This window comes from Carettochelys insculpta, chromosome 17, assembly GCF_033958435.1.
Source record: "Carettochelys insculpta isolate YL-2023 chromosome 17, ASM3395843v1, whole genome shotgun sequence".
In the NCBI taxonomy this organism is placed as follows: Eukaryota; Metazoa; Chordata; order Testudines; family Carettochelyidae; genus Carettochelys; species Carettochelys insculpta.
Genome location: NC_134153.1, coordinates 2,097,665 through 2,121,365, shown reverse-complemented (window position 1 = coordinate 2,121,365; position 23,701 = coordinate 2,097,665). Strand labels below are relative to the sequence as shown.

Below are 23,701 nucleotides of genomic sequence, written 5' to 3'. Positions count from 1 at the left end.
ATAATTCAAGAGCTGCAATGCATCTGAATATGAGATGGTCCTTGATAAGTAACATTAAGCCATACTTTTTGTAACCCCTATTTTAAGAACAGCGCACACACACAATTTATAACAGTAACAATTTGTAGCGTGATACACGTTAACTGCAGAATTGTCAAACTTTTTACATATTTTATTTCCTCAGACTTTATATGTGTGTTTGTACTACTGTCTTACTGACTTTCACTACCAAACCTATTTTAATTATGCAACTTTTACTTCACATTGAACTTCAGTTTTCTTTCTTAAAGCATGTTGCCCTTCACAGCAGGAATGCTGCAGGCTTCCTTTTCAAAATCGAGACTTATTAGCAACGTGATCAAAACACAGTATTATATCCCACAACAAACCACACACATTAAGGGGGAAGTTATCCAACATTTCGAGATCACATATTGTTTGCTATTTAGAAATGTGTTTATCATTGCTGGTCTTTTAGAAGTTCACCGTTTAATCAAATAATCAGGAGAGTTCTTTGTTTGTTTGTTTTAAACTTTGCAATGATAGTGTTGGGAGCCACAAAAGTCCTTAAAAAGCCAAGTGCAGCTCTGGAGCCACAAGTTTGCAGACCCCTGACCTACAGCATCTGCAACAAGCATCAAAATGAAATTAACAGAATTCTGGTCATTTTCACATCTATTCACAGTACTGTGAAGGGCAAGAACAAAACTCTCCTGTGAGTTTCACTCTGCCTCTCTCCAAGAAAGCTATAAGCATAAGGGATATGTCTACACAGCATTTTAGAGCAGGCAGAAATAAAACTCCCAGACTGGGCTGACCAACTGGCTTGCAGAGCTTGTGCTAACACTCTAAAATACTGTATAGCCAGCACTCTGAAGCTGGGGAGTCGGTGGGGAGCAGGAGGAGGAGCTGGAGCTCTAGGGCTGAAGCCTAGGGAGGCTGGTTTCAGCCCCACAAGTGGGTCTGTCCCACGAAAGCTCACCTAATAAGCCATTTTGCTAGTCTTTAAAGTGCTACTTGACTGCTTTGTGTTTTGATACAACTTTAAGTGCTACCTCAGTGGCCCCAGTCTCTAGATCCGGGCAGGGAAGCTCGCTACAAAACCTCACGCACTCATTTGCGCGAGATGCATCCCCAGGGACAGAGAGCCCCAGCTAGCTCTGTAAGAGGCCATCACACTCTCCTCCCACCCGGCTGCAGCTCCCAGAGACCGGGCTGACTGGGAAACCCGCAAGGGCGAGACAACTGCGCGCCACCGACAACGCGATTCCTGGCACTTTAAAATAAACGTACGCGCCGCTGCCCGAGTCCGCAGTGTGCCTCGCCCCACCCCTCTCTCCCCGGCCCGGCACCTTTGCGCAGCTCCCGGTGCCACACGGAGACGATGGGCCCCGCGTGCTTGCGGTGGTGGATGAGCCACAGCGACAGGGTCTGGACGCTCTGCTGAGAGTTGCTCAGCTCCGAGAGCTTCTTCTCCAGGGCCGACTCCGAGAAGGAGGACATGGCGCCGGCCCGGCCCCGGGGCCTGCTGAGCCCGGGGAGGGGGCGCGGCGGTGCCTCACCAACAACAGGCCGCCACCGCAGACACAAGATGGCCACCCGACCTCTCACCCCGCCCGGGCGGGTCAAAGGGCCACATGCTACGGGTCGCCAGCGGGGAGAAGCCACCCGAGCGTCCAGTTAAAGCTCACACCTCCCACGGGCCAGAGGCGGGCGCGGGAAAGCGGCGCATGCGCAGCAGCTCCGGCTGAGTCTTCAAACCTGTATCCGGCGCCAGCCGAGAGCGCGTGCGTCGTATGCTTCACTGAGACCTATTTCATAACTGCGGCCCCGGCGAACTCCGCATGCGCAGTGCGCCCATCTGAGACTTTTCTCGTTCCTCCCGCTTATTAGCTAACTGAGACGGTCGGTTCACGTTACTTCCGGCATGTGGCGACTCTCCCGCCCACCTCCCCCACCCACATGCCCCAGCGTGTGTCGCTCTGTGGCAGGTAGGAGACGAGGGCGCGCGCGGGGCGTCGGGTCCGCTGCGGCTTCGCTTCCAGGCCGGGGCGGGGGTCCCCAAGCCCCCTGAGGCCTGGTCAGGGTCCCTCCCCCCAGTCCCGGCTGGGTCCCCCACCCCGGCCCTGGGCAGGGGGGGCTCCCTTTCCCCCGCTCTGGGCAGCGGCTCCTGCTTCATGCTGGGGCAGGAATTCTTGGGGGCTAGGGGCTCCCCCAAGGCAGGGCAGACCTGGGGCTCTTGAGCTGCTGCGCTGGGCACAGGCCTGGGGGCTCCTGCTAGTACCACAGGGGTGGGGTGGGGAAAGCACAGGGGATCAGGATCCCATCCTGGACCCGTCTGGTTGGGTGTCACCCCCACCCCCACCTTACAAATAGATCACTGGCGAGATCCAGAGAATTCAGCAGGTGAGCGTAGTGCCAGGTCCCTGCACTTCTGCAGAGACAGGCCGTAGGGTGGGCCACCCAACATGGGCTGGGCACCTGGGCTCCTCTGGAGCACAGATCGGTGCTCCTGAGTGGTCCCACCACAAGGGTGTTGTGGAGGGGGAGGAGATGGGTTTATCTGTCAACTCCTCAAACCACAAGCAGTCCTGTGGCACCTGAGAGACTAACACGTGCATTTGGTCATGAGCTGTTGTGGGGAAAACCCACTGCTTCGGATGATTGGAGTAGAAAAGACAATTGTCTGAAGAAGAAGTGGGTCTTACCCATGAAAGCTCACAACCAGTAGCAGCAGTGGCGGCTGGAGCTCCAGGCCCTTTTGAAATGCCACAGACTACTGCACCATGCAGCTCTGAGGGAGCATGGGAGGGCAGGGCTGACCACCCTGAGCCCAAGCCAGGCCCTCCTCCCACTTTGTCCCTGGGCCCCCGGTGCCTGTTGTCCTGCTGCTCGTGACCTAATAAGTTTGATAGTCTTCAAGGTGCTACAGGACTGCTTGTTATTTTTGAAGCCAAAGATTAACACGGCTACTCCTCTGAGACTGGGAGGGAGACCAGGCAGGTGCAGCAATGTCTTCTTTTACCCCAACCTCTGTTGGTGAGAGAGATGCGCTGCCAAGCTTGGGGTCTTGGGAATGCGTTCAGACCATCGCAGCTAATCACAAGCTGGAACCATTCGTTTGGCGTAAGTAGCTAACCCACATTTCAAGATGCAGTGGCTGGTTGTCACCCCTACAATCCTAGGGAGATGGGGGAATCTAGAGAGAGATAAGTGGGTTATATGTTGTACGGTGTAATAACCCATAAATCCCATGCCTGTCTTTACCCCACAATTTTTAGTGTCTAGCAAAGTTATGAATTTAAGCTCCCAAGCTTGTATTTTAAAGGTATGGCGCAGATTTCCTTTTGGCAATGAGGTGTCATAGGCTGAAGGAGTGCTCTGTGAAGGGTGTTTGTCCAGGGGTGATGTGGTGTCTCTGTCTTTTAGCATTTTCCTGTGTGGTTTGAGGGCACAGTGCTTGATTTCATCCATGTGTTTTTTACTAGGACATTTAGTGTGCCGGATGAAGTTCACCACATGTTATGACAGGCATGTGTAGGACCCAAGGATCTTGAAAGGTGGGTGATGAGGGTATTGATCATCAACACAGTAGAAATAGGTCTACAGGTTTTGCGTGAGTTGTTCTGGCAGGGTCTGGTGCTGTTCTGAATTGCTGTGCCCTGGTCTATGGGAGCTCATTTCTGATGAGGTTGGGGCTCGTTCGGAGGCTAGCAGAGGGAGTTCAGGAACTATTTCTTTCAGGGTGGTGGTCTTGTTGCAGCTGGGATGTAACTGTTTGATACCCTGTATGGTTTCCAGTAAGGAACAGTTTCTAGTGAGTGCATCAACACATGCTGTATGGTTGTGCTGCACTTTAGCTCAAGCCGGGGGCTAGAAGTAGATGTTCTGCTATGTCCCGACCTGTGCTGGTATAGGGCTTTTGTTCTAATGGTTTGTCCCCATTCCTCTTCCCCCATCTCTCCCCCAGAACAAAGACAAGGTTTTTAAAGCTACTCAGGCACTGCCACATGCAGATAAATACCTAACAGGGTTTTAAGTGCCTCAGGCCATTGATGCTTTTGAAAATCCCACTAAGCCCCTGTCTGCATATGAGAGTGTCTCAGTACCTTTGGAATTCGGTCCTCACAGTTCGAATTCTGTTGGGTTACACCCAGGCTTACAGTGTTTTAAAAACTGAACTGAAACACTGCTGTTAATCTGGTGGAGATGGAGCCAAGGACCAGAGATATAGGGCTCAGTCCCTCTCCTGCCAGGAACTCTAAAAGAGAAATTTGAAACAAAACATTCATTAGACATGAGCCAAGAAATAGCCCCCATCCCTGTCCCCTATAGCTGCTGTGTTAAAAACCAATCAGCAGTAAAGATGTATTTTTCTTAAGGTCAGACGTGACTAACACAGAGTAGACCATTTTCACTTAAACACATGAAATGATAGATCTCTAGAGGTGAGGGTAGCTGGGCGGAGAATATGCACTGTTAATTCTAATACTGTTAATACCAAGCTTTTATATAATGCTTTTCATCCATAGGCCTCAAAGCACTTCGAGAGTAGCAGCCGAAAGCACTGCTGTATAATGATCTGGCTGCTTTTTATACCACTTAGAGAGAAATGAATTGAATTACCTTTGCTTTGCAATATGCTCTGTCACACTTTTCTGAGCACAGCTAATCAGTGAGGAACAGATTGCGATTGTTTTAAGGCTGCTTTCACTGAAGAAAGGATTCCTTTTCTCTCCTTCCCGCAGGGTGGCAGCGACAGCCGTGTAAGAGACGTGCTGGACCATGGCAGTCTTTGATACCCCCCAGGAAGCGTTTGGGGTCTTGCGCCCAGTTTGTGTACAGCTCACCAAGGTGCAGAGCAGTGAGAACGTCCTACGTTTGCAGGCTCAGCTGCAGGCAGTCAGTGACTCTGCCCTGCAGGAACTGCAGGAGTACGTCCTTTTCCCATTGCGTTTCACCTTGAAGACCCCAGGACCCAAACGGGAGAGTCTGGTCCAGAGCGTGGTGCAGTGCATCACCTCCGTCCTTTCTACAACATGTGTGAAAAAGCAGGACCTCCTGCAGGAACTTTTCTCTGAGCTCTGCATGTGTCTGTCTTCTCCGTCCAGTTTGCAGCAGCCAGCCCCGCTATCAGAGGAATTAAAACTGAGCGTAATCCGAGCCCTCCATGTCCTGCTGCATTCAGCTTATGGGGACATTATCCTGACTCTGTATCAGCCTTCTACCCTTCCTCACTTAGGATTTGCTGTATCTTTACTTTTGGCGTTGGCAGAACAAGAGAAAGCAAAGCAAATTAAGCTGGCTGCCTTAAAGTGTTTGCAGGTCCTAATTCTGCAGTGTGACTGCCAGGAGAACCATAGACTCCTAGACGTGGATGAAGCAAGACAATGTGGGAATTTGTTTGCTTCTTTTCTACCTGGGATCTGTATTGCCTTGTCCCGGGTTATTACTGGGGACATCAAACAAGGCCATATGGTCCCTGTTTCTGCCATCAGGCTCTTTTATCAGACTGTCGGCTTGGTAATGGCAGATGAACAACTAGCGACAATCACAGAGGACAAAGAGAAGCCCTCAAGGGAACAGACCAGACTCTCTGAACTTGTGGTCCATAGAGGACCAGACTGGGTAAAAAGCACTGCAGAGAAATTGTCTCTCCTTATCCACAAGATAGTTGAATTTGCTTCTCTTCACCCTCACTGGAAGGTAAGGATGGAATTGGTAGAGCTGGTTCATCACCTTATGTTGAAGTGCAGTCAGTCACTGGTGGAATCAGTTGGTCACATGTTAAAAGCCTTGGTTGGGCTTGTTAATGATGAGAGCAATGAGGTCCAAAGCAAGTGTCACGAGATTCTCAGGAGTATTGCGGAGCTGAGGACAGGAGCTGAGAACAGGGCTCTTGCTGATGTTCTGTCAGAGAACCTGCATTCCCTTGCCATGGCCCTTCCACGTCTGATGAACTCCCAGGATGATCAAGGCAAATTCTCTACCTTGAGCTTATTACTCGGCTACTTGAAACTGCTGGGCCCCAAGGTTAACATGGTTCTCAATTCTGCAGCCCACCTCCAGCGTCTCTCCAAAGCCCTGATGCAAGTTCTGGAGCTGGATGTGGCTGATGTGAAGGTTGTTGAAGAAAGACATTGGGACCCTAAAGGCTCTCTGGGTGAGCCCTTGGGGTCCTTTCAGTGCAGTTTGCACGAGGGCAAAGGTCAGAAGAAGAACTTCCGGTTCTTCATTGATGAGCAGATTTTATTGGTCATTCAGCAGGTTTGCCGGGTCCTTGGCTACTATGGGAACCTTTACTTGGTAGTGGATCATTTCATGGGGCTATACAGCAAATCTGTTGCATACCGAAAGCAGGCTGCTATGGTTCTTAATGAGTTGATCACAGGAGCTGCTGGACTAGAGGTCGATGTTCTTCACGAAAGAGAAACTGCAGTGAACATAGAAGACCTTAAAGGGACCGTAATATCCATCCTCGAAGAATATACCGACCAGGCAAACTGGTATCTGGTCACCAGCATTGACTCAGAGGGAACTAGTGAGGAGGTAACTGTGAAACATTCAAGAGCCCATGCTGTCCCAGGAGATGGAGGCAGCAGTTCTCTGATGTCATCCTCCTCCTCCCCTTCTTCAGACTCAAGCCCAACCATCCGCTCCATGAACAGCAATATCTGGCAAATCTGCATCCAGCTGGAGGGGATAGGCTGCTCTGCTTATGCGCTGGGGAAAGAGTTCCGCTTGCTTCTAGCATCAGCCCTTTACCCTGTGCTCGAAAAGGCCGGGGACAGCTCTCTGCTCATCAGTCAGACAGCGTTTGGGACCATAGTGGATATCTGCCAGGCCTGTGGCTATGACTCTGTGCAGTGTCTGATTAATGCTAACTCAGACTACCTGGTGAATGGGATTTCCCTAAACCTGCGTCGGTTGGCGCATCAGCCGCATGCCTCTCGGGTCCTGGAGGCCATGCTACGGCATTCTGATGCCAGCTTGCTCCCACTGGTGGAGGACGTGATCCGAGATGTCCTTTCTACGCTTGATCAGTTTTATGATGACCGAGCTGCCTCCTTCCTTGGGGTTCTGGCCACTTTAGTGGCAGCTTTAGGTATCTAAATAACCTGCCTTTTGAATCCTGCTGTTCTACTGCAGTTAAGCTGTTTCTCGCTTTACCCCATTGAGTATTGACAGAATGTTCCTTTTGGCCAAAAGCAGTTTCCAAAAACCACAGCCATTGCAAGGCATTAAGAGTTAGGCCGGGAGGCCAGTGGTGCTGGAATTGCATTCCAGAAACAGCAGCATGGAGATAGGATCATGACCCACATGCCAGTGGGTTTAGTATTGAAGCTGGGTATCACTGACCGCTCCTGAGACAGGGAAGGGTAGCTGTTGGAAACCTTGTTATCCCAGGGCCAGGCAGGAAAGGGTCAGGCCCAGTGGCAAAAACAATCTGTCTGGGCAAGTTTGAAGGAGGGCAAGAAGAGGAGGATCAGGCAGCTTCTAAAACCACACTTCAGAAAAAACAATCCAACACTTCTTTTGCTGCTGTTGCAAAGGAGATAGGAGCTGTGGAGGCCCAGAGTCAAGCAGTGTCCAGGGCCTTCCATCCCAGCCGGGGGCGGTGGGTATAAGCCCGTCAGCAGTGGATAACAGGAATCTCCAGAGTTAGAACATGTAATGCCCAAAAACCAACAGTGGGGAGAGAAGCTCTCCCAGCTCATGTTGAGGCCAGTCTCCAAAGATTCTTGAGACTTTCGGGGGTAGATTTTCCCTCGGGGTTCTTGTCCCTTCCTCTGAAGCAAACTCAGAGACAGGACACCCAGATGGACTTCTGCACTCGAACCTGTCTGGATGTCCCTGTGTGCCATCTTGCCTGGGCAGAGAAGTGGTTTTTCCAATGGAGTTTCGGTGTTTCATCCTCCATTTGCAGAGGCCCATATGGTGCTGGAGGATATTCCCAGGCTCTGGTTTGTAACAGATTTTTGAGGGTTACAGCTCCCTACCAAATCTCTTTGCCTGTGGTATCCTCTCTTCCTCTGCCAGTTCACATCTGTGCTGTGCTGACCCTCAGCCTGGGCAGACAGGGCCTCACCAGCCTCAGCACCCATTGCAGCAAGAGCATAGAACAGACAGTCCCAAGGTCACAGTCTGTAATGGGTGTTGGGAAAGGCAGGGCTCCATCCTCATAAGCCAAAAAATCTGTTTTCAGCCATCCTGGAGGGATTGGAAGGGCACAGTTGTTACCTCCAGGAGGGCATTTTCCAAGTGTAGGTGCACTTGTTGGGGCTGCAGTAGTGGAACTCAATGCCCATTGTGGAAGCAGAGGGATAGAGGGTCAGACTGACTCCTCGCATTAATATTCTGGTGAAAACAATGGGGGTGACTCTCTATCATGCCAGGGCTGGACTGCATGGGCTGAGTTCCAGGGTGCCTCTTTTGCAGGCAGCCTTTGCATCCCTGCCTGACGCTATGTTCCCTGCCTGTCTGTTCCGAGTGCTCTGGTGCAGAGGTCACATGGTGGGGACTCCTGGGTTCTCAGTGACGCTTGGTGCCTCTCTTCCACAGTCCAGTGGTTCGTGGGGAAGGGTGAGGTGCGTCCCCAAGAGCAGCAGAGCAGAACTTCCCGCCAAGCGTGCCAGCGGCAGGGGGAGGGCTCTATAATCAACCCCAAGGTGCAGGAAGTGGAAGAGTTCATCCTGGACTACATCAGACAGAAGCAGATTGCAGAGGGCGACCTTCCGGCTGTGGAGGAAGAGGGTCAGTACCGACTGTGTAACTGGTGGGGTGTGTGGGGTGAACGTGGTAAAGCTGCTGATCCCTGGCAGGGGAGAGGGAGTGTCAAAGCCAGGCAAAGCCTCTGAATCCTGAGTTCGGTGGTCTTGGCTCCATCTGGAATGGACTTAAATCCCCAGAGGACACTGCTGGCCACAGACGTTGGATTGTCCAGTGAGCTGCAGTCAGCGAGGCTCCGTGAGAACCAGCACATAGTCGTAGGCCACACGCTGATTTAATAGCCGATAACCAGGAGCAGACCCCGATGGTCACAGCCTCAAGCCAGCTGTGTACAAAGTCCACGAGTCTGGCCCCAGCTAATAGTAACCACAGCAGGTGTTCCTGTGGCCGGCCACGTGGTGCATGGTGCTCAGCATCCAAACCAGCAATTTGCCAGGGCTGGGCTCCTTTTTCCTCCCTGCTTACTGACTTCCAGTGCTGGCTCGGGTCCCGTGCGCGCGGGCGGAACCAATCCTGGCCAAGGCCCTTTAAAAGCTGTCCCAGAAGGTGCATGTGCCATCTTGTTACAGCACTGGGCTGCAGGCCTCACCGTTCAACACCCAGGGCTGCTGTTTTCAATCCAGGCCTGTGGAGGAGGACAGGCTGTAAATGCCAGCTGGGGAAAGGGAACCAAACCATCCTTGTGCAGTCGCCCCCGCACTCCTCCTGCTGAGGAATGTCCCGAGCTGGCTTTTGGCTCCAGAGAGCACAAACACATCTCCTAGAGCTGGAAGGGACCTTGGGAGGTCATTGAGTCCACTCCTCTGCCCTCTTGGCAGGACCAAGCACCAGCTCCTTTTTTTTTTTTTTTTTTTTTTTTAAAGCCCCAGATCCCTAATGGCCCCCTCAAGGACTGAGCGCACAACCCTGGGTTTAGCAGGCCAATGCTCAAACCACTGAGCTAAAAGCCCCAGGTCTCTGGGGGCTGCTGGCTAAGAGCCTCGACCTGGGGGTCAGCCAGCTGCCAGGAGGTACCTGCCCCTGACTCATCCCCACCTCTGCGAACTGTTTTCCAGAGCTGCAGCTGCACCCGCCAGAGCCTGAGATGAGTGACCCCAGGGCGGAGGGAGAGATGCCACTGCCAGCCCATGCCCAGATAGCGAAGGATGTGCTGGAGCGGTGTATCCACTTGCTGTCTGACAAGAGTCTGCGTGTGCGTCTGCAGGTGAGCACAGCGCCTGCACTGCACCTGCCAATAGGGAGCACCAGCCCTGTTGCACTGAGGGGACCCATTATGAGACGGTTCCTGGCCCACGGGGAGGGCACGCATGCTGTAGGGAGAGGCCAGTCCTGCATGGACTTGTAATGCTGCCAGGCAGAGCCTGGGCGTGCTGGTGAGCCGTAGCCAAGATAAAACAGCTGGTTCTGGCAGAGGGAAGGAGGAGGCTGAACAAAAAGTGCCACAAACAGCCGAGTCAGTTTCCGGGATCTGTACTTATGAGCCTGGCTCTCAAGCGAGCTGTAGTCCCACCTCCCCACCCGACCCCAAGGCAGAGACAGCAGACACGCTCCCTACCCCTGCATCAGGTTGAGGTAGGGCTGACCCCCAACTCTTCCAAGAGGCCAGGGGACTGGTGCTGCAGCGTCCTGCCAGAGCTGTGCCTTCCCCTCATGTAGGTCCTGAAAGTGCTGGAACTCTGCCTGACTGTGCTGCAGCTCCACGAAAACCATCTGCTTCCCATGGCTCATCGCGCCTGGCCGGCGCTCGTCCCGCGGCTGATTAGCGACGACCCATTGGTCATGCTCAGCGCTTTCAAGGTAGGAGGAGGAAGCTTGGCCAGCAGCCTTCCTGCGGAGCCCAGAAAGCAGGTCGCTGAGCTGGGGCCCAGCCATGTGCAGGGCTGGGGTTGCAGACAGAATTTTAAACACATGGTGCAGAGCAAAGGAGCTTCTCCGCACTGCCTAGAATTGGCTCTTCCAGGTCGACGCTTTCCGTGCTGTTTGCCTGTGAATGAAATACCGCTGCCCTCCCAGTGGGTTAGAGCTTTATTCGTGCCTGTGTGTGGGGTGCTGTGGGTCGAGCTGTAGGACCAGGAGGGAAGGCCCACCCTCTCTAAGGGTGACAGCGTCTGATTGCCATGGATAAGGGGCTGACTCTCCGAGGCACCGTGTACCTCACACAAGCTGTGGGTTCTGGCAGTCCAGGGACCATATCTGGGTGCAGGAGGGGATTCGACGGGCCCTGCTCCCAGCAGGGAGGGACTTCATTGTGGCTGCAGTAGTTGGGAGGTGGTTTTGGAGTTGCACCTGACACAGATGCTCAGGGTAATAATGATAGAAACTCTCCCCACCTTGTTCAGTCCTGCAGCATGCTCAGCCGCCTCCCTGCTGCACCCTGGACGACAGGCAATAAACATCCATTTACAAGACCACTCGCAGGGTCACCAGACGCCCCTTTCTCCCCCCCCCGTCCCTCCTCCCAGGTTACAGAGCCTTTGTGGTGAGAACTTTAATAAATGCAACCACACCTCCAAAACCCCAGCAGAGCCAGAACGCTAGAATTTCGAGCAGGTCTGGGCCTGGGTGTGGCTGGGGCAAAGGAAGAGACAAGTCGCTGTGCAGGCCATTGTCAAGAGGTGGTTCGAATCAGCGGGGAGGGCTTTTAAAAACACCATGGAGAACCTGTGGAAGGTGTCCTTCTGAATTGCAGAAGATAGAACATGTTGCTGTGTGGCCCAGCTGAATCATGTCCTACGCAGGATCCCATGGGCACAGACTGATCCCTCGGGGGGGGCCCCAGCATGGACACAGGTCTGGCCCTGTGGATCAGCTCGCAGGATCAGGGCCATAGATCATATGTTTTCCTCTCCGTTCCCAAGGGATGGGTTAGCATGCCTTACCCCATCGTCCTGTCCCTCACTCGCAGACCAGTCGCATTCAGTGACCCCGTTCAACTGGCCTTTGCTCCTCTCTGCTTATTCGCAGTGCGGGAGGTAGTTTGTGTTACTGTGGTGTCTTCTAGTTGGCTTACAGTCGTGAATTCAGCTTCACGCCCCATTCCATGGGCTAAGACAGCAGGAGTCCCCCCTGCAGAGGAGGAGAGTGAGGCATGGACAGATTGTGTGGCTTCCCCAAGGCAACAGGGGCTCTAGGGGTAGGACCCAGCTTTCCCAGGCACACACCTGAAGCACGAGTGCATCCTTCCTCCCCTCTGGCCAGCACTGGGAAGACGACTGATGTGTTGCTGTAATAGCGACAGGCCACAAACTAGGGACAAACTCCACTTTTCCTGGTGGCAGAGGGCATAGCTGAGCTGTATGTTCCCATTGTGCCCCTACTCCCCCTGAGCTCCCTTCCCAGTAACCACCGGCTGGGGTGCTTTCTTCCCTAGGTGCTGTGTACTCTGGCTGAGCAGTGTGGCGATTTCCTGAGGCGACGCTTTTCCAAAGACATCCTGCCCAAGCTGACAAGTGCCCTTGTCACTCAGGCTCCAGTCAGTGCCAGAGCTGGGCCCGTCTACAGCCACACACTTGCCTTCAAGATGCAGCTGGCCGTGCTGCAGGGCCTGGGTCCACTGTGTGAGAAGCTGGCCTTGGGTGAGTACTAGGGAAGGAGGACGTTGGCTGTCAGGTCTCTGCCAGCCTCATCCCTCCTGTCTCTCATGTCTACCCTCTGCTCTGCAAGCCTCACCCCACTCTGAGCAGCTGGTTGGAAAGCCCAGGTTCATAGAATCATAGAGCTGGAAGGGGGACCTCAAGAGGTCGTCAAGTCCAGCCCCCTGCCCCAAGCAGGACCAACCTCAACTGAGTCATCCCATCTATGACTGTCAAGCTGGGACTTAAAAACCTCTAGGGATGGAGATTCCACCACCTCTCTAGGCAACACATACCAGTGCTTCACCACCCACCTGGTGAAGTAGTTTTTCCTAATATCCAACCTACACCTCCCCCTCTGTAACGTCAGACCGTTGCTCCTCGTTCTGCCATCTGACACCACTGAGAGCAGTTTCTCTTCATCCTCTTTAGAACTCCCCTTCAGGAAGTTGAAGGCTGCTAGTAAATCACTCCTCAGTCTTCTCTTCTGCAGACTAAACAAGCCCAAATCCCTCAGCCTCTCCTCATAGCTCTTGTGCTCCAGCCCTTTAATCATTTTTGTTGCCTTCTGCTGAACCTGCTCCAGCACATCCACATCCTTTCTATACTGGGGGGCCCAAAACTGGATGCAGTACTCCAGATGTGGCCTCACCAGTGCCAAATAGAGGGGAACAACCACCTCTCTAGATCTGCTCGCAGTGCTCCTCCTAATGCACCCTAATATGCCATTGGCCTTCTTGGCCTTCTGTCCCTCTCAGGTGGGATTCATTCGCTGCTGCTCCCCCAGCGTTTTCCCATCTCCTCCCATTCCAGCATGTCCCTCTCCCCAGCAGAGCCCAGCACAGAGGAGCTGAGTGCCCTCAGCTCCCATTGAGATGGATGGGTGAGGAGGGTTCCCATTACCTGGCTCAGGATCTGACTGCTGATCCTTCTCCCTGCTTATCAGCGTCTCTGTCCCTGACCCAGCAAGAAGGGGTCACCGTGGGGATTAGAACTGCAGAGGCCCTGGCCAAACCATGCTGCTCTCTGAACAGACCCGTGTAAAGGGCTGGGATCCAGACAGCCTTCCTGCCCCCGACGGGCTGGTCGCGTCCCTGGGTAACCATTCTCTTCTGGCTCCTTGGCGGCCTCCAGCGGCCGCATGTCTTGAGAATTCTGCCTGGGCAGATCTCTGAGCATGCTGCTGTACGCTGGGCTCCCCTTGCTTTCTGCAGGAGGAGAGGCGACTCTGCGGAGCTGAGAGCCCATGTCCTGGCTCAATGCTCTCCGGAGTGAAAGTAACTTAAATGTCTGTTGTATTGCACATCCCCCTGCGCCTCCTGGGGGAGCTAAAGGCAAGAGGCTGGAGGGGGGTTATACAACAGTACCTGTAAGAAAGTAATTGTGGGGTGGAGGAGGGGCTCTGGGCCCCGGGGCTGGGAAAGGGGGAGGGCTCAGGAGTCAGGGATTGGGGCATGAGGAGGGCTTGGGGCAGAGGGTTGGGATGTGGGGTGCTCCGGGCCGGGGGCTCCAGCCACATAGACCACTTCGCTGCTACTCTTCTCCCCCCGGCGGCCAGGGAGCGAGGAGCCAGTGCACCACTCCTCTGAAGTCCTCCTTGGCCACAACCCTGAGCAGCTGGGAGCGAGAGGAACGCAGCAAGCTGGGCACTTGCCTCTCGCGCCCGGATGGGCAGGGCAAGGGAAGGAGAGCAGCAGTGTCCCGGCAAGCCCTGCCCCCACACTTCCTCCTAGAGTGGGGCACACTCCCAGCCCACCCCTTTCACGTGCCCCCCGCTCAGCATGGCAGTGAGCAGGCATGTCTCCTCCTGCAGCCAAGTGCCCAAACAGCCATCCCCTCCTTTCCAGGGCAGTGCACTGGGCGCACCGGCTCACAGTTGCGGGGGTGTTTTCCTCTCTGTTCAGCTGGCCTCCTGAGGGGCTGGGAGGGTGCTGGGTTACATTGGCAGGGGGCAGGAGCCCTGAATCCCCTTAGCCAGGCTCAGTTCCCACCTGCCATTCCTTTTCTGCAGATGCGACTGACCTGAGCCTGGTGTCGGAGGCCTGTCTGATTTACCTCAGCGCCAAACAGCCCTTGAAATTGCAGGAAGCCGCCCAAAGGTAACGCTGCACCCACACAAGGGTTCTGACCACTGTGGGGAGGGAGGCTGGTATCCCCAGCCCTGCACATTCACCCAGGAGCCTGCAGAGGCGGGTGTCACCTCCTGCCCCTGGGAAAGGCGAGTCAGCCCCGGGGCGGAAGCTGAAGACACCGGCTCGTCTGCAGGGTAGAGTTTGGTTTCTCTGCACTTGTGAGGAGGAGCCTGTGGCCCAGCTCCCTTTCACACTCAGGGTCTCCGGACCCTAGGGGTCATTAGATGATCTGTGAGGGCTTTGCTGCTTGTGTGCCTGATATCTGTGCCTGGAGAGCTGCACACTCCCTTGCTCCTCTTGGCCAGACAGGTTTACGTTGAGCTAGCGACGTCAGCGGGAGTCAGGTTGTCCGAGCCTGGCGCAGAGAGCACAATTCAGGGCCTTCACTTCCTACAGCTCCTGGCTTGACTTTGGGGTTGTAACTGCTCCACCCAGGCAGCCCTAGCCCCGGGTGTGGCCTAGAACCGGAGAGAGCCATGGCATACCACAGCTCCGCTTGGCCAGTACAGGCTGTTCCTGGGTTCTGGCTTCTCTCACTGCCTGAGCGCGTGTCAGACTGAGAGTTGGCTAGGACTGTGGTGTGATCAGGTGCAGCCCCAGAGGGGGCGGGTGTGTTCGCACGTGGCCCAGAGATGAGCATGGGGCGGAGAGGGGGAGGGGACAGGGTGAAGTGGAGCTCTGGCCAAGCTGCTGCAGTTGCACAGAGTGAGTGCCTGACAGCCCCTCCCTGCCACGCATCAGCTCCTCCCTGCCACGCAGAGGCTGTTTGGTCCCATTTGTGGGCGTGGGAGTTGAGCTGGGGGCATTCTGGGGGTGTGGTGGATGCATTTGAGCTCAGTATCCAGGTGGCTGCACAGCTGAGGAGGGGTACCAGGCCTCCAACATGATGACAAGGTGGCTGTCAGCTGGGCCTGTCCCCAGCCAGGGGCTATCGCCCTGGAATGCCCTGTGGACAGAGGAGAGGAAGGTAGGGGTGAGGAAAGCTGCATGGCCCTGGATCCACCTGGGCCTGCTACAGCTGTGGGTTATGCAGCAGGAGGCTCCTGGAAGGTCTCCTTCCTCCTTCCCTCCTGCAGCAGCACCTCTGCTGCCAGGCGGGGCTGAGCTCTTTAACTGGGCGTTCAAGAGAGGCAATCCAGGAGCCGCAGAGGAGTCCTCTGCCCTGGCAGGCCTGGCTGCATGCTTGCCATGTGGTTTGCCCTGGCTAAGCTCAGTGCCTGGGGAGAGGCAGGCAGGCCCAGCCCCTCTCTGCACCAGTACAATGCGCTGCTCATCGCCACCACTGGGACAAGCAAGCTACTTTTGGACCTTTTTGCTCCTCACATAGATCGCAGGATAGTCCAGCCCTGCCTGCACCTCACTGTGATGGTGGTAGGGTGCTGGCTGTGGATTGGCAGCTGTCAGTCACAGCCTGGGCTGAAGTGCGCTAGAACACCCAGCTGAGCCAAGCACAATTCAATAACAGCGCCAGGAAGTTTACAGCCCCCCAGAACCCTGGATTAACCCCAGGATTCTTTGCCATGGTAACAGAAGCTGTTTCTAAGCAACCTAAGAGTACATTTTAAAATGTAGAAGTCAAGTTGTTATTTAAGCTGGACAGCAGTCTGGGTTATCGGGAGATAATCACTGGCCTGGGGCCATTCTGGGCACCCAGGGAGCTGAGTGCCTCTGGGACCATGTAATGGCCTTTTTGATTGCTCTCTTTGGAGGTGCTGCCTGGGAAGTGGGGAGGAGAGTGGGACATAAGGGCCAATGGGGGTGTGCACAGGCCTCCCAAAGCTGACACGGGCTGGGTAATAGTTCAGGCTGCAGCTCACCAGTTGCAGCTGCATTACCGGCTCATTCTGGCAGCACAGGCCATGTAGGACAAGGCTGGTTTGAATACTGCTTCAGCCTATCCGTAGGCTAAGGGCAGGGCCCAGAGGAACCCATTTTGTGTGAGCCGGGGACCGAGTCAGCAGTGGAGAGATGGCACTGAATGCCGTCAGAGAAGTGGTCTGCTCAAGGATCTGACCTTCCCAGTTTATACCTGCTGAGCATCTGGCCCGGTGGGAAGGCCAGACTCAGCGCCGGGGTAAGCAGGCACACCTGGAGGGAGGTTGCTGAGCTGATACAACTAGCACATGGCAGCACAGAGAAGGCCTGGGATTAAGCCAAATGGATACTGAGTGTCCAAGAGAATGTCATTAACTTATAAGTAGAGCCCTGCAAATTCACAGCTAGCCATCTGCTTTGTATCGGCAGCCGCCAATGTCAGTGCAGATAGCCGTGCTCATTCCTGTAGATATGGCTGCTGATACACATTTTGTGTCCATGCGGGGCTCTGCATGTGACCCACCTGCTGCTACAACTGGCAGCCGGCTGGCCTTAGGTCAGCATTACCTACACTGACCGCCTCCACCATGCCCTTGGCATGGTATCTCCATACTGCAGTGTGTGCTTCCAAACTGCCGATTGGGTCACAGCAGGGCATGGTGCTCTCGGAAAACACACTGGGAACAGCCTGACTCTGACCACCTGCTGATCTCTGTCATCCTGGCTCAAGACTGGTGTAGCCAGGCTAGTTTCTTGACTTCAGTTGACCAGCAACAGTTCACACCAGCTGAGGACCTGGTCCTGTGCAGTTAACACCGCCCCCACTTCCTCTGTGAGGTCTCCAGCCCTGGACCAGGTATGAAGAGCAACTTGTAGTGTCCGCCAAGGGTCAGTACTGAGACCAGGCCTATTCAACCTATTTATAAATTATCTGGAAAAAAGGATGAATGGTGAAGTGGCAGAATTTGCTGATGATACTAAACTGCCCAAGAAAGTTAAGACCAAAGCAGCCTGTGAGGAGCTTCAAAAAAATCTCACAAAACTAGTTGATTGGGTGACAAAATTACAAATAAAATGTAATGTTGATATGTGTAAAGTGCTGCACGTTGGAAAAAATAATCCCAATTATAAGTACAAAATCATAGACTCCTAGGGCTGAAAGAGACCTCTCAAGATCAAGTCCAGCCCTCGGCCTAAAGCAGAATCAACCCTAACTAAGTCACCTCAGCCAGGACTTTGTCAAGGTGGGGCGTAAAAACCTCTAGGGATGGAGATTCCACCACCTCTCTCAGTAACGCATTCCAGTGCTTCATCAGCCTCCCTGTGAAACAGTTTTTCCTAATATCCAATGTACAAATGTACACCTCTTCCTCTGTAATTTCAGACCATTGCTTTTTGTTCTGCCCTCCATCACTACTGAGAACAGTTTCTCGCCATCCTCTTCAGAGCTCCCCCTCAGAAAGTTGAAGGCTGCTATCAAATCGCCCCTCAGCCTTCTCTTCTACAAATTAAATAAGCCCAAATCTCTCAGCGTCTCCTCATAGGTCATGTGCTCCAGCCCCCTAATCATTTTCGTTGCCCTCCGCTGAACCTGCTCCAGCACATCCACATCTTTTCGATACTGGAGGGGCTAGGACTGGATGAGACCTCACCCGCGCCGAGTAGAGAGGAATAATAACTTCTCTAGATCTGCTCACAATACTTGTCCTAATACACCCCAATATCTCATTAGCCTTCCTGGCTACAAGGGCACACTGTTGACTCATATCCAGCCTCTCATCCACTGTAATCCCCAGGTCCTTTTATGCTGTACTGCTACGTAACCAGTCAGTCCCCAGCCCATAACAATGTTTGGGATTCTTCTGTCCCAAGGACTCTGTACTTGTCCATGCTGAACTTCATCAGATTACTGTTGGCCCAATCCTCCAATTTATCGAGGTCACTCTGGACCCTGTCCTTACCCTACAATATATCTACCTGTCCCCCTAGCTTAGTGTCATCCACAGATTTGCTGAGGGTGCAATCCATCCCCTCATCCAGGTCATTAATAAAGATGTTGAAGAGTACTGGCCCTAGACCCAATCCTTGGGGCACTCCACTTGAAACCTACTGCCAATCAGACACTGAGCCATTGACCATTAGGTGTTGAGCCCATCTGTCAAGCTGGTTTTCTATCCATCTTCCAGTCCATGTATGCAATAAATATTCCCTTAACTTATGGGCAAGAATGTTGTGGGAGACCGTACCAGAAGCTTTGCTGAAGTCAAGATATGTCACATCCACTGACTTCCCCATGTCCAAAGAACCTGTTACCTCATCATAGAAGCTAATCAGATTGGTCAGGCAGGATTTGCACCTGGTGAATCCATGTTGACTATTCTTGATCGCTGTCCCCTCGTTTAAGGGCTTCAAAATGGATTCCTTGAGGGTCCCCTCCATGATTTTTCTGGGGACTGAGGTAAGGCTTAGCTGTAACCACTCGAGAGAGATCTTGGGGTCATTGTGGATAGTCCTCTGAAAATGTCCACTCAATGTACTGCAGCAGTCAAAAAGCAAACAATGCTAGGAATCATTAAAAAGGGACAGAGAATATCGTATTGTCTCTATATAAATCTAGGGTACGACCACATCTTGAATACTGCATACAGATGTGATTGCCTCGTCTCAGAAAAGATATTTTGGCAGTGGAAAAGTTCAGAAAATGGCAACAAAATGCTGAGGGGTTTGGAACGGGTCCCATGTGAAAAAAAATTAAAGATAATGGGACTTTTCAGCTAGGAAAAAAAAGAGACTGGGTGGGATATGATAGAGGTCGATATCATGACTGGTATGGAAAAAGTGAACAAGGAAAAGTGATTTCCTTGTTCCCATAACAAAAGAACTAGGGGTCACCAAATGAAATGAATGGGTAGCAGGTTTAAATCTAACAAAAGGGAGTTCTTCATGCAGCTCATGGTTGGCCTGTGGAACTCCTGGCCAGAGGATGTTGTGAAGACCAAGACTTTAACAGGATTTAAAAAAGAACTGGATACATTGCTGGAGGTGAGGTCCACCAATGACTATTAGCCAGGCTGGGTAGGATGGTGTCCCTGGCCTGTGTTTGTCGGAGGCTGGAATGGATATCAGGAGAGGGATCGCTTCGTGATTACCTGTTTTGTTCACTCCCTCTGGGGCATCTGGCACTGGCCTCTGTCAGAAGACAGGACACTGGGCTAGATGGACCTTTGGTCTGAGCCTGTATGGCTGTTCTTACGCTCTTACACATCAACTGCTTGTTCGTTAATAGGTTGCTTAGAATAGTGACTTGGTTTCCTGTCACTTGCTGATAAATGTGAAACTCTTGATCTATGTTTCTGTCGGGCTCAGCAGCCGCCTTACAGCCCAGCTTACTGCTGAGTGTCCAAGGGCTGGCTGGGATCTCGGCAGAGCTTTTCCGAGTAGCCTGTTGCCAGCTCTGAGGGGCAATCAGACAGCCCTCCTCTGACTCTGCTTTCCTGTCTTCCCACCTCCTCCCTGCAGCGTTTTCCTCCACGTGATGCGTGTGGATCCAGACGCCACCTGGCTCTTTCTGAATGAGGTCTGCTGCCCTATCCTGTACGAGCCCCCGCACCCCAGCCTCCACCCTGTGAAGCTGGCTGGGATGGGGCAGTCACGGAACGAGTTCACTGACAATGTGCTGGGCCTGCTGAGTGAGCTGCAGCGACGGGAGATAGCAACGTGTCAAGCCGAGCCCCAGCAGGCCCCTGAGCCTCAAGTCTCACCCTCTCCCATGTCCGAGGCGCTGGGATAGTGGCTGGGGGAAGGGAGGAACCACTGGTGTGATTGGAACGGCCCAGTGCCTCAGCCTGAGGCGCTCCCGTAGCGATGAGACCTGCTCCTGGACTGAGGTGCGGCTCCCCCAGGCAGAGGTCATAAGGGTAAGGCCAGGCAAGTGAGGGGTCCCACTCCGCTGGCCATCCCCAGGCCCAGATGCAGCTCGGGCGCCTGTGTCGAAGGAAGGAGAGTGGCAAGACACTCTGCTTTATCAAAGTGCTTGGCTGCCTGGTACCCTGGCACAGCATCTGCCAGGACTGCCCCAGGCCAGGGAATGCAACTGCATTTTCCCCCTGCCCCTGCATACAAGGCCCTAGCAGAGCATATATGTACCTGTATGTAATACACACACCCGCAGATTCCCCCAGCCCTTCTCAACACCTGAAAACTGGAATTTACATTTCCTCCTCTTGCAGACCTTCAACTTTCCAGTCTGGCAAAACCTCTCCTTGTGGTCAGAGCTCTGTCAGTAACATGCTTGGGAGCAAAGAACCTGTCACGTGTCAGAGGAAATCCCTTCCCTGCGCAGCAGAGGGTCAAACCAGCAGGGAGTTCTGAATGTCCCTTTTGGTGGCAGCAGCGTCTTTTATATTGTGCTGTTCCCTCTGGGCAGTGGAAGGAGCCTGCCAGGTGTCATGTCCCATATGTTTTTCAGGGGAGAAAGGACCATTCTGATCACCTAGTCCGGTAGTTTTCAACCTGTGGATAGTGAACCCCTGGGAGCTGCAGACTATGTGATTTCCAAAGGGGGCCACACATCCATTCAAAAAATGTTACGGATCTGCAAATGAAAACCACAGATCTCAGGTGGCCTCCTGCATCACAGGCCCCGGAGCATCACCCAGTGATTCTGTAGCAAGCCCCCAGCTTGAGTTAAGCTAGAGCAGACATATTGGAACAACATTCAGCTTCACTGGTAAACACTGCAAGGCTGTGTCTACACTAGCCCAAATTCGCACGGCCATTTTGAAGATTACTAATGCGGCACTGAAATACACATTCAGCACCTCATTAGCATGCCGCCAGCCACGGCACTTTGAAATTGCCGTGGCTCGTTGCCGCACGTCTCGTCCAGATGGGGCTCCTTTTTGAAAGGACCCTGGGAACTTCAAAATCCCCTTATTCCTATCAGCAGATAGGAATAAGGGGATTTCGAAGTTGGCAGGGTCCTTTTGAAAAGGACCCGTCTGCATGAGCCGTGCGGCAGTGAGCCACGGCAATGTCAAAGTGCTGTGGTTGGCGGCATGCTAATGAGGCGCTAAATATGCATTTCAGCACCTCATTAGTAATCTTCGAAATGGCCATTTTGAATATTTGGGCTAGTGGAGACCTAGCCCAAGTGTTAAAAGACTCCCCCTCATTCCATAGTCTGATGGTTAATCACCCTTCTACTACCCAGTCCTAACCCTTTGTAGCATAATTCCCTAATCAATTATATCCCACCACCTTCACTGACCTACCTGTAGCAAAATTAGAAACCAGGCAGAGGTCATCCAAGCAGGAAAGTGGGGGTCATAGTAATGGACTGAGGATTTCACAGCCCCAGCTGTAGAGGAGGAGGCTCTTGGGGGATGAAACGCTGTCGCGCTCAGTGTTTGTTACCCATCTTGAGATCTGTTCTTTGGCTGGTGAGAGTGGGGCCATTAACACAGTACCCTTCTCGCAGCCTGGAATCACACAACTGTCATCGGTTTAGGTGGAATGTAACTCCCTGGTTTCTTGCTAATGGCTGCTACTCTTTCAGTCAGGCTGCGGGTGATGGTTTTAGGCCTTCCCAGTTTGGCTACAATAAAAGGCCGAATCCTTGCACATCCGCAGCCTAGTTTGAACATCAGTTTTAGTGTTGTCAGCACAAACCTAGTGCCTGGTTTTTGCTAATTACGTTGTGTGGAGTATGGCTCCAGAGCTAGACATGAAACTACACCCAGCGTTAGCTCGCTTTTCTGCACCATTAGTCTGTTAGGAAATAAAACGCTATAAAAGATTGGAAGCTTTTATTTCATCTTGTTTTAATGCAGGTCCCAGACATAAAGTAGCCCTTGGTTTTGTTCAATTTCTCAAGAACAGTCTACTGCATTGTTTATAGTCAGCTGTTCAGAATTCCATCCAGCTGCTTTGGTTCTAAACAGATCGGTTTGGGGTTCTGAAGCTGTGCAACTGTGACTGGGCTGTAAGTTGCATATTCAGGTAGTGACCAGCTGTGAGCTGACTCCAAATCCCACATGGAAGTGCTGGGGGCTGTTGGCCTTACCTTTGGGCAGGTGTAAGCCTGGAGCTGCGAGGACTGATGCTTCGCGGCTTTGTGTCTTGTGCAATAACCTGTGCAAAGTGGCTGGAAACACGAGTGAATTCAACACTCACAAGAGGGGGCAGCAGACTGGTGTCTCCGCAAGGTGCAAGGAATCGTTTCATCAGGCAAGGCTCATGACCCGGTCAGTGCACGCCTCTGGGGCCAAAACATGAGTGAAAGCCCAGAAGTGATGAAATGACTGTCTACTCTGCACAGGTGACATGCAGGCCAATTTCAGGACCTGAGAGCACTCTAATATTGCACATGCTTTCTGTGGCTCCTGCTGAGCCTTGTCTACACTCCAGACAGCACACAGCAGACTTCCCAATGCTGGACCTTTCTAAAGCCAGCTGGGCCAGGTAGCGGGCAGCAGCCTGAAAGTACAGCCACTCGGGTCTGCCGAGCTGAGGCAGCATTGCTGGCGATGATGCTAAGGGGTAGGGGCAGCAGGCTGATTCCTGTACAAATGACACTTCGCCCTCCGATTCTGTAAGGTCCCCACCGGAGTGTCCGTGGCTCCCACCTACCTCCAGGGCCTTTACCACGGAAGATCAGTGCTACCTTTGGTCAGTTCCCTTGATTAGGCTCCTCTCCGCTGATGCCCATAGCCCCGCCAGCAGGTCCTTGAAGCTTCCTGGGGCCACCCAGCTGTTGTGTGCCCGGCTGTCCAGCTCAGCATGGCCAAGCGCAGAGCAGCGTGTTGGGGGAAGTATCATTGGCAGGGGCAGAGAAGAAGGGGGTGAGTGAACTGCCTGTGGGTGGACAGCTCTCACCAGGTTTGCCGCTCCAGCAGCTGGGAGGGAGGGAGTGAGGCCTGGCCAGGCACGGGGTGAAGGCTGAGCAGCTGCTGCCTCTCTTTTTGTTCAGTGTTTGTACAGCTTCTAGCACGGGCTGGAGCTCCTAGGCACTGTGGTCGTTCCCATAGTAATTCCTTTGCACATTGCTAGGGGCTTTGCTCCAGCACGGCCCAGGAGACTTGTTCGTACCCAGCTGTGCTGGATTCACACTGAAAACCAGGAATCACTCAGGTGAGCTCTTCCAACCTGAGAGCCAAACTCCCAGTCCCACCCTGGTCAGCAGGTGGGTGAAATCCAGGCCGAGACAGAGGGAGGGGCTCAGCCCTGGCACTGCCCAGAGGGTGGCAGCTGGACAGAACTTCACCTTGCAGGGAGGGTAGCAGAGCCAAGCTGACCTCTCCCTGGGGGCTGCTGGCAAGTAATGCCTGGAATCAAGTATCAGCTGAAAGATCTGGCTGGAGTGTGAGAACTTACTGCCCCGAGAGCCACAGGGCATTGCCATCCCACAGCCAGTCAGAGACTGGCCTTTGAGCAATGGTGAGCAGGGCATGC

General features: G+C 53.3%; 2 protein-coding genes across 4 annotated transcripts in view; one reads left to right on the top strand and one right to left on the bottom strand.

Annotated features, from left to right (window-relative positions):
• RPRD1B (regulation of nuclear pre-mRNA domain containing 1B) overlaps positions 1-1,710 on the bottom strand; it is a 54,910-nt gene extending 53,200 nt beyond the window's left edge. The window contains exon 1 of the mRNA XM_075011345.1: positions 1,353-1,710. Coding sequence (XP_074867446.1) covers positions 1,353-1,503 — 151 coding nt within the window. The 5' untranslated portion in view covers positions 1,504-1,710. The remainder of the gene's footprint in view (positions 1-1,352) is intronic.
• A 243-nt stretch (positions 1,711-1,953) lies between these two features.
• Positions 1,954-21,047, top strand: TTI1 (TELO2 interacting protein 1). Of its 3 annotated transcripts, none has more exons than XM_075011601.1 (9): positions 1,954-1,991; positions 3,489-3,560; positions 4,749-7,105; positions 8,563-8,754; positions 9,786-9,934; positions 10,387-10,527; positions 12,101-12,305; positions 14,314-14,401; positions 19,769-21,047. In XM_075011601.1, the coding sequence occupies exons 3-9, from the start codon at positions 4,786-4,788 to the stop codon at positions 20,037-20,039; spliced, it is 3,366 nt and encodes a 1,121-aa protein (XP_074867702.1). In that variant the 5' UTR covers positions 1,954-1,991; positions 3,489-3,560; positions 4,749-4,785; the 3' UTR covers positions 20,040-21,047. The 3 variants fall into 3 exon arrangements, with proteins under 3 accessions (XP_074867702.1, XP_074867704.1, XP_074867703.1); XM_075011602.1 differs by lacking the exon at positions 1,954-1,991 and adding an exon at positions 2,788-3,126; XM_075011603.1 differs by lacking the exon at positions 3,489-3,560 and having other exon boundaries at positions 1,958-1,991.
• The last annotated feature ends 2,654 nt before the right edge of the window (positions 21,048-23,701 follow it).